At 54.0% G+C, this 9,292-nt stretch overlaps 2 protein-coding genes across 2 annotated transcripts; both read left to right on the top strand.

Moving 5' to 3' along the window:
• The first annotated feature begins 645 nt into the window (after positions 1-645).
• NKX2-6 (NK2 homeobox 6) lies at positions 646-2,855 on the top strand. Its single transcript, XM_035562699.1, has 2 exons — positions 646-781; positions 2,380-2,855. The coding sequence occupies exons 1-2, from the start codon at positions 646-648 to the stop codon at positions 2,853-2,855; spliced, it is 612 nt and encodes a 203-aa protein (XP_035418592.1).
• A 2,858-nt stretch (positions 2,856-5,713) lies between these two features.
• On the top strand, positions 5,714-8,003 carry NKX3-1 (NK3 homeobox 1). The gene is made up of 2 exons (XM_035562698.1): positions 5,714-5,981; positions 7,600-8,003. Exons 1-2 carry the CDS (start codon positions 5,714-5,716, stop codon positions 8,001-8,003), a joined length of 672 nt encoding a protein of 223 aa, XP_035418591.1.
• Positions 8,004-9,292: the final 1,289 nt, after the last annotated feature.

The raw sequence follows: 9,292 nt of genomic DNA, 5'->3' as shown, positions 1-9,292 counted from the left end.
TACCCCACTGAGGGGCTGCCAGCCCACTGCCCGCTACCAGAACAGCACTGGGACATACTGGGAGGGCACTGGGGCCGCGCAGGGGCAGCCAGATGGGGTGGGGGCTCTCAGCATCCCCCCGCCCGCCCTGCAGGAGCTAGGTGGTCTGCGCCCCGCCGCCTTATCAGCCCTTATCTCCCCAAGCCGCTCGCTAATGTGACCTTAATGGAGCTCAGATCGGCTCGATTTGTTTTATTGCAGCTTAGCCCAAATCCCCCCCCTTAACCCCCCCTTCTTAACCCCCCCCCCCCCCCCCCCCTCGCATCCCCTTGTTTTGGAAATACAGAGGTGAAGGGGTCTGGCTCCTTCCTCCCCACCCAGCCGTCGGGGGGCTCGGCTGGGTGAAAGGGGGCTGCGGGGGGGGGGGCAGAACATCCCGCCCCCCCCCGAGGGGCAGCGACCCGCCCTCCCCTGTCCCCCCCGCACCCAACCAGCCCCGGGACCCCCCCCCCCCCCCCTCTCCCTACCTGGTGCTGCCACAACGGGAGGGCAAAAGCCGGGGAGAGGGTCCCGGAGCGCACAGCCCCTTTGCGGGCATCCTGCTGTGCTCCCCCCCCCCCCCCCCGGCCCCCTCCACCCCTCACACATCACCCCCCCGTCGGAAGGATGCTGCCCACCCCCTTCTCCGTTAAGGACATCCTGGACCTGGAGCGGCGGAGCGCCCCCGGAGCCCCCGGGGCCGGGGCTGGGAGCAGCCCCGACGGGGGGGACGCGCCCCCCCGCCCGCCCCCGCCGCCACCGGGTGAGTGGGAGCCGCGGGGACCCCCCCGGAGCCCCCCTTTGTCCCCCCCCCCCCCCCCCCCCCGGGGCCAAAAACCGAGGAGCCGGATTTTCCCGGTGCTGGGGGTGAGAGATACCGGGTTTCCTACTTCCCCCCCCCCCCCGTCTTTTTTTTTTTTTTTTTCACCTCCCTTTCCCTCCCCTTCTCCCCCCACCCCTTTTTCCTCCCTTTTCTTTTCTCCCCTTTTCCCCTTTTTCCTTTCCTTTTCCCATCCGTTATCCCCCTTTTTATTTTATTTTTTTTCTAATTTCGGGGCTCTTGCACCGGCTGCACGGGAGGGGGCGGGGGGGGGGGGGAACGAAACGGACCCGGCTCATTCCCCTTCCCCTGGGGGGGGGGGGGCGGGGGTTGCAGACCCCCCGTTTCCCACCTCTCCCAAGCCATAGCAGAGCTCGGGAAGGTCCCGGTGTCGCCCCCCCCCCCCCCCCCCCTTGTCCCCCCCCGGTCCCCTGGAGCCCCCCGGAGCCCAGCCGGGTCGGTGGCGCTGGGCCTGATCCTGCCCAAGGGCACAAGTGGGGGCGCTTCGGGGGGGCGCAAAGCCCCGTTTCGATGCTCCCTAAATTGTCCCCGCGAAGCCGTCCCAAGGCGTCGCCGTTCTCGGGCTGCGTGGAGCTGGCTGCAGGTACCGGGGGGGGCTGGAGGGGGGAGGGGTGCGGGGGGGGCGAGGGCATCCTCGGGGCCCCCCCCCGGTTCCCCCCACCTAAATCGGGCGAATTTTCCCTTGCTCGCCTTTCCCTAACGCACGGCGGCTGCGGAGAGGGAAAAAAAAAAAAAAAAAAAACACAACGGGAAAACCAGTAAGACCAGAGCTGGAGCACTGGGAGGCACTGGGATGCGGAGCCAGGGAGCTGGGGAGGGCGAGAGCATCCTGGGGGGCTGGGGGGGGCGGATGGGAGCCCCGCAGCACCCCATTGCCCCGCAGCCCCCCTACATCCCCTGAGCCCCTGCTGCAGTTTCCAGGGGACCCGAGCACATCCCGCCAGCAGCGGGGCGATGCACAAGACCCCCAGAAAAAAATATTAATAAAAAAAAATATATTTAAAAAAAAACGAATAATAACATAGTAATATTATTAATAACTTTGCATCGTCTTGTGGAGCTAACAGGTTTTCCTTCTTCATTCCCATCCTCTTCGTTTTACCCCTTTGGCTTAAATTCAGGGCACTGCGAGTTGTGGGTGCTGGATGAAAATCCTGCCCGGGGTCACCTCCATCCCTTTGGGGCAGGATGTGGGGAAGGGATTTGGGTTTTGGGGTGCTCAAACCTGCAGCACATCTCACATCCCTGTGCCCCTCCAGGACGGGGCTGCCACGGAAGGACAGAAATGAGGCATTATCCAAAATTCATGCAGCAGTCACACCCCTAATTCCAGCCAAAAAATAAGAAAGAGGGAAGTTCTTGAATTTCCATTAAACATTGCAGTAACAATTCTTATTAAATTTAGCAGCTGATAACCCTTCTTTGTTTCATTCCCAAGGGGTCCCACTCCCAATTTAATTCTCTCTCTCAGCAGAACCAGGCTGGGGGCTCACTTTGCTTTGGGTTTTTGCTCCCTGCAGGCAAACGTTTGCTCGCCCACCCCTTGGAGGCAGACGAGAAGAAAACCGACCCTTGCAACCATCCCAAGCAGCGACACCAACGAAAACCCCGCGTTTTGTTCTCCCAGGCTCAGGTGTTTGAGCTGGAGCGGCGCTTCAAGCAGCAGAAATACCTCTCGGCTCCCGAAAGGGAGCACCTGGCCAGCGTGCTCAAGCTCACCTCCACCCAGGTGAAAATCTGGTTCCAGAACCGGCGCTACAAGTGCAAGAGGCAAAGGCAGGACAAATCCCTGGAGCTGGCAGCCCACCCGCCGCCGCCGCGCAGGGTGGCGGTGCCGGTGCTGGTCAGGGATGGCAAACCCTGTTTTGGGGGGTCCCAGCCTTACCCAGCACCTTATGGCAGCCTGTGCCCCTATAGCAGCTGCTGCGGCGCCTATAGCAGCAGCCCCTATGCTGGGAGTTCTGGGGGGGGCTACGCTGGGGTGCTGTCACCGTGAGCTCGGACACGGCTCAGCGCCAGCCCGTGCACTTGTGAGAGGGGAGCAGGGCTTGGGGGTGGCCGAGGAAAGGGACGGGAGCACCCAGAGGAGTTTTGCCAGCACCGCCAGCGGGAGGCGGTGCGTCCGGCCCCTCCGCACAGCCACGGCTCTGCAAAGGAGATGGGGGCACCCTGGGGACCCCATCGCCGAGGGCATTTATTTATTTGAATGTAAATGTGTCGGGGTCCGTCCCGTCCTGCTCCCACAGGGGATTTGCTCCGCCAGGAAGACGGTGCAATGCAGTGCAGAGGGCTGTGGGCACTGGATTTCTTCCTAAGGACAACCAGAAAGCAGGGGCTGCATCACTGTGCCTTTACTTTTTTTTTTTCTTTTTTTTTTTTTCCATATGAATGCTCTATTTAATGCTTTGAGTTCCTCTAATCTTTTGGGATCCATTTCTGAGTCATATTTCTTAATATCTTACCAGCACAGGTGTTCATTTCTGTCTCTTTTATTATTATTTGCTATTAAAAAAAACCATGAAAGTGTGTGGTTTTCCCTCTCCTACCATTCCTCCTTTAGTACTGTAACTTCTCCTGTCCACAATTTGTATCTGAGCATCCAAAAGATGGTTCAAAGGGAAAAAAAATGTCAGTGCTGAACCTAGAGGTGCCCTGAACCAGGATCCATTGGCACCGAGTGCTTTGCTGGGTCGAAGGGCTCTATGTACATTTACATATACATCTCCCTTACATGTATTTAAGCTTGAGAATGGGACTCACGAGGTCTGAAGACATCATTTATGGCCCTTCATCTATTGAGAGGGTCTTCCCAAAGCCCAGGGTCAGGAGATATTTAAAACCCTGGTGTCTGTGGGATCCCTCTGCCTCCTGCCTGCTGGGGTGAGCTTGCGGTGCACACCATTGCTTTAAATCCCTCCTATTTTCTGCCCAAATTAGAAATTCTCCACTGCACCAACCACTGAAAAAGGAGGCAGATCTCTCCCAAACTCAGCCACACTCTCAAATCAGCCGAAATTTCACTCGAGACCAGCGGCAAATTCAGCCCAGTGCAAGAAATTGCCAAGGACGGGGGTTCCCATACTACTTGCCAGCAACGACGCATCCCCAAAACCCCTCTTTTGGACCCAATGGCTCAGTTCTCACCAGCTGCAGCTTATTCTGTAGCCAGCAATAAAAAGGAAAAGAGGCTCGAGAAAAAGAAATCTGTGCAACGAGGCTGCCCAGGACAGACGGAGGTGCTGAGCACACGGAGAGCACCGAGTGTCAGAGTCATGGCAAAGCAAAGGTGCAACAGCCCCAGTTTGACTTTGCAGGAAAATGCAATGGGTACGACTGAAATAAAAGGATTTTCTGGAAGGAAGGAGACCGCCCAACTTCTGGGCAGCTCACAAATTTTGTTCACATATTTGGGCAAGAGCCCGAAACAGTTGCAAATGCCTGAAAAAATGCATTTTCTGATTCTCTTCGCAAACCCGCTGAGTTACGGGTTTTTGTTGAGTTCTGTTTTGTTTTAATTTGTTGTTCGGGAAAATTTTGTTCTGTTCCTTCTTTTTCATTATTATTTATTTATTTGTTTTTGGCATCAGCATCACTCCGTGTCTCCTGGTACACAGCCACCTGCACGGCACCGCTGCGGCGGGGGCATGAGGACAACTGGAAACATCTCTGCTGCGGGGCAGTAACACTGCTGGGCTCCAATTGCTTCATAAATCTTGCCAAATTGCCTTTCCCGGCTGATAAGAGCATAATGAGGCTGAAATATTGAAGCTGCTGAAGTTTTCTGAGCGCACAGCTGCCGTAACCAAACACCTGCCTATAAAGCCCCAGCGAAGTCCTTGGGGGATTTCAGGAAATCTATGGTTTCCCTTTTTAAGGAAGGCTTTTTTGGAGACACAAGCTCTGGAAAAACAAGTGCAAATAAAGGGGGCACTCAAAAAAATAATAATAATCAGTGATTAGGGAGCTCAGCCAAGTTTTTTCTTGGAAGCAGCAAGGTTTTGTTCTTTGCTGGTGCCTTTGAAGGCAGGGTCTTGCAGGACAAGCGGGAAGACACTGAGATTCCTTAAATAAATGCTGTCCCATTCCACAGCTGGCTGAGGAATTAGTCTGAGATTTAGGCTTCACATGAATCCTCTGCCCCTTTCTGTGCAATCATTTACTGCTGGATCCGCTCTCCCTGTCTGTTACCTCTCCATCTCCCAGCCCTTCTTAGAGCAGCTTTGTGAAGCTGAAGAAAATGTCTTTGCCATTTTCCCAACAACCTGAAAGCTCACCGAAGCGAAATGTTTTGAAGAAAACTCTCAAAATATGGAGAAGAAAAGCTTTTTCCACTTTTTTTCCCCGAAAACAACATTCCTCCCCAGAGCTCTAGGGATGGCCCTGGACAAAAATCACGCCCAGAAGCTGGAGCAAGCAGAGCGTCGTCCTGCTGGGGTGGTGGGGAGGATGCAGGAGATGCTCTGCTGGGCTCTGTTCGCCCACAGCACCCAACCAAGGCTGTGCCAGTGTTTCCCCTCCTCACCCCAAAACCCCAAACTGGGATTGTTTCGATCCCATAAAGGATGAACTCACTTGGGCATCTTTCTCTTATCATTTCTAGGAGAAAGGCCATGGGGTGACCTTCTGGCACGGGGGGAAGGTTTGGCAGATCGGTGGGGAAGGGCACCCCGGGGAGAGGCTCTGCACAAGAAGAGGGAGCAGCAAAAAGCCCTGCGGGAGCCAAGACACCACCGAAGGGCGTAGACTCCTGCCTGATCTCCAATCAGGCCCCGGAGGCTTGGCCGCCGGCCGGATAAATGCAGAGCCAGGAGGGTGGGAAGGCGGCGAGCCTGTGGGCAGCGAGAGGAGAAGGAGATGAGTGCTGGGGTGCTGCCCCTCGGGGGGCAGAAAGCCCCTGGCAGCCCCCAGAAGACCGTGCCCACCTCGTCCAGACCCCGGACGTCCTTCCTCATTCAGGACATCCTCTGGGACAGGGCTGAGCAGAGAACACGGGCAGAGCAGAGTGAGAGAAGAGGTTTTGGCAGCCCGGAGGATGGGGAGCAGGGGGCTGCCCCAGGGGACCCCCCCAGGAGCCCTCATGCACCAGGAGCCTCCCCAGCCCAGCCCCACGATGCGGACGCAGGTAAGGGGATGGGAAGATCCCGCTGAGCTCCGGGGCTGGGAATGGCTCCAGGATGCCCACCCTTGGGTCAGCCGAGGGGCTAGATCCCAACCCGGCTGTTTTGGAGCCAAAAAAATGGGCTTTAAATGCCAGAAGTGCAAGAGAAGCAGCAGCTGCTTGCAAAGCTTTCGCCAGGTGCTTCAAGTAAGTCCAAGGACTGGAGCTACCTGTAACTCTGTTTAATAGAAAGCCCATTTCTGTGATAGCCTGGTCCTTGGTGCAGCTGTCAGCACGGTGCTGCTGCTGCCGCTGCACTCTCTGTTTGCTTTCCCATGTGCTCAGCACCGGTTGCAGTGCTCTGCTCCTGCCTGCAGCATCGCACATCGCGTGCTTTAATAATACCCGTCCCGCTCCTCTAGAAACAGCACTGCCAACACCTCCTTCTGGCATGCAACCACTAAATTTGCAGAAGCAGCGGAGCAAAAAATGGCACTCAGAAGCAACGTGGCTTTGACCAGTGCCTCCCGTGCAGCAGGAGCAGAAGCTCTGCCCTCCCATCCTGCAGCGCCTTGCACGAGCCAGGCTGGGCTGCGGCGTCCAAAAAACAACCGTGAACTCCCTAGTGCCTGGCTCTTGCTTTCTAAAAGAGACCTTGCCAGGGGAATTTTGGCTTTACGTGTTGATTCTATTAAAACAAACTCCGACATAAAGCAAGTTCTGAAACATCCACCCAGCCGGTTATTAAGAAAAATCATTAAAAGCCATAGCAAATCTCCCAGAACGCAGCTAGTGTAAATCAGCACAGCTCCAGGGATTTCGGCAGGGCTAGGATGATTTACACAAGCTGGGAGTCAAGCCCATTGTTTCCATCTCGAGCATTATGTTCGCTTCTTAAGAAAATATACTAAGAAATGACTAAAGGGGAAAAAAAAATGGCCTGTTTCCACCGCAAGCTGGGTAATACACGGAGAAAGGAACTAAGTGCCTAAATAAATGGACTTGGGAAGCTTTCACAGCTACAGGTGATGCTTCCCAGGGAGGGGAAGGTTGCAGCTTGTCTTCTGATCTGGTTCGTTGCCCACAGAGAGCCTTCAGGCTGTGGGGTTTTAGTTAAAAAGAAGCAAAAGCTGAGCAAAGGAGGTGACTGGTTAGCTTGAGGATGGAAACTTCTTTTCCCTTTCATGGGAAAGGGGAGGTTTCCAAAAAGTGCCCAATGCCATAAAAATCCCAGTGCCATAATGCACGTAACCACAGTACCTCGAGCTTTTAGGCAGAGCTTCACCAGCAGTGAAAATTGTCCCTTTCTGGGTTTGTTTTTCCTTGGATATTTGTGTATATGAATTAAGAGAGGGTGGTATTTGGGAGAAAACAACTCCCTTCTGTGACTTTAATTCAATAAAGTGGGGAGTTCGCTCCATTAGGGAGAGAGATCTCCAGGGTAATGTGAATATTTTAGTCTATAGAAAAGGATAGAAAATCAATAAAAATAAAAATAAATAAAAATAAAAATAAAAATAAAAATAAAAATAAAAATAAAAATAAAGCAAGGAAAGAAGTGATTTGGGGTAATTAATAAGCAAGGAAGCAAGCGATTTGGGCAAATTCCCAGCAGGTAACTCTCAGCCCTTTCCTCCTGCAGATGCCACGGCGGAGACCCCCCTGTGCAACTGCTTCCCCCCAAAAAAATCTCTGCCCTGCGCCCCACGAGCCTCCCCCCGGCCGGCGAAACGCTCGCGGGCGGCATTCACCCACAGCCAGGTCCTGGAACTGGAGCGGAAATTCAGCCACCAGAAATACCTGTCGGCCCCGGAGCGAGCCCACCTGGCCCAAAACCTGCAGCTCACCGAGACCCAGGTGAAGATCTGGTTCCAGAACCGGAGGTACAAGACCAAGAGGAGGCTGGGGGGATCCGGTCTCGGCGGACTCGTGCCCGGGCGCAAAGCGGCCGAGCCGCCCGCGGCCCCGCTGCTGGCGCTGCACGCAGGTGCCCGCTACCTGCCCTGCCTCTACTACCTGCAGGGCTGGAGCCCTGTGGTGTGGTGAGCACGGAGGCAGGTTTTCATCTTCAGATGTTTTATTTTTCCCCACCCCGTGAATCGTTCTTATTGCTGATGGTGAGTAGGAGAGGGAGAATCCCGAGCCTGTCCGCGGTGCTGCTCGGCATCCTCTAGTTGCAGCCCAAACCTCTCTCGTTTCTATTGTTTTTTAGCCAAACAAAAAGCCAAAAAAAAAATAATAATAATAATCCCCAAAGCTTTTGAAAGGGGTCAATCTGCAGCCATAAAATATTGTCTGCTTTTTGGGGGGCAAAAAGCAAGAGCTGCTCTGTCCCCGCAGCAAGAAATTGTCCCCGTGCATCCCTCCATGCTCACACACGTTGACGGGGCAAAGAGCCAGCAGCTGCCCCCACGCTGCACCGAGATGGCCTCAGCTCAGCTGCATGGGCCCCATCTGCTGCCATTGCTTGATTTTCATTTATTAGCTTTAAAAAAAAAAGCAAAAAATATATATATATATATTGCATTTCTGCCACTGACACCACCATTTCTCATGGACCTCACAGCTGTATTTTTTTCTAAGACTTCCATGTGCCGTCAGGCAGCACCACTCGCGGTAATGCGTGGGGTTTTTGGGGAGAATCAAGTCCCTTTCTGCTGCAAGCAACCAAAACCTGAAGTGCCTGATGGCCACAGATCTGCTGCTGGGGCCACCCAATGCCACCGGTGCCTTAGCAGCCATGGGAAGCTGCGCCAGGAACGCAGACAATAGTGCAATGACAGATGAGTTTTGCATATCCGGGTCTTGCTGCTGTTTGAACACTAACATATAAGCTATTTAAAATAGCAACCGCTCAAAGAGTTCAACTTTTCTTAGAAAAAACAACAGAGCCCAGCACTTGCCAGTGCCAAGGCAGCAGGAGGATGGTAACGCCTTTCTTGCAGAGTGGCAGTGGTGGTTTTTTTGTGTGTGTTTTTGTTTTTTTTTTCCATAATTGTGTTGTTTGGGTGCCTGTTCTTGACAAAAGAGAATTAAAAATCACAGTGGTCCAATCCCTCCTGCAGCAGGGGAATACAGAAAATTAGATAAGGGTAAGAAACTGCTGAGCTCCATCCCCTTTAATAAGTTTATTCAGATCGATCTTTTGCTGTGCCGAGGGATCCAGAGCTTGCAAAGCTCATGCATGGACATGGCAAGAGATGAAGCTGCTCAGGGGCAGGGGGATGAGGCAGGGAGAGGAGAATGTGCAAAATGAGCCCTTTGCGGTGGATATTCAGTTGCTAGTGCCATAAAAGCTGTTGGCCCCGACTGAAGGACAACCGCTCGCTTTCTTA

The sequence above is a fragment of the Cygnus atratus genome, chromosome 27 (assembly GCF_013377495.2).
Source record: "Cygnus atratus isolate AKBS03 ecotype Queensland, Australia chromosome 27, CAtr_DNAZoo_HiC_assembly, whole genome shotgun sequence".
In the NCBI taxonomy this organism is placed as follows: Eukaryota; Metazoa; Chordata; class Aves; order Anseriformes; family Anatidae; genus Cygnus; species Cygnus atratus.
This window is presented reverse-complemented; position numbering and strand designations above follow the sequence as displayed.

What these genes read in the sequence shown, in the direction of transcription:
- NKX3-1 (XM_035562698.1), top strand. Translation starts at nt 5,714, where the DNA reads ATGAGTGCTGGGGTGCTGCCCCTCGGGGGGCAGAAAGCCCCTGGCAGC. An exon ending in GCCCCACGATGCGGACGCAG is followed by an intron (nt 5,982 to 7,599) that starts GTAAGGGGATGG and finishes TTCCTCCTGCAG; the next exon opens with ATGCCACGGCGGAGACCCCC.
- NKX2-6 (XM_035562699.1), top strand. Translation starts at nt 646, where the DNA reads ATGCTGCCCACCCCCTTCTCCGTTAAGGACATCCTGGACCTGGAGCGG. An exon ending in CCCGCCCCCGCCGCCACCGG is followed by an intron (nt 782 to 2,379) that starts GTGAGTGGGAGC and finishes TGCTCCCTGCAG; the next exon opens with GCAAACGTTTGCTCGCCCAC.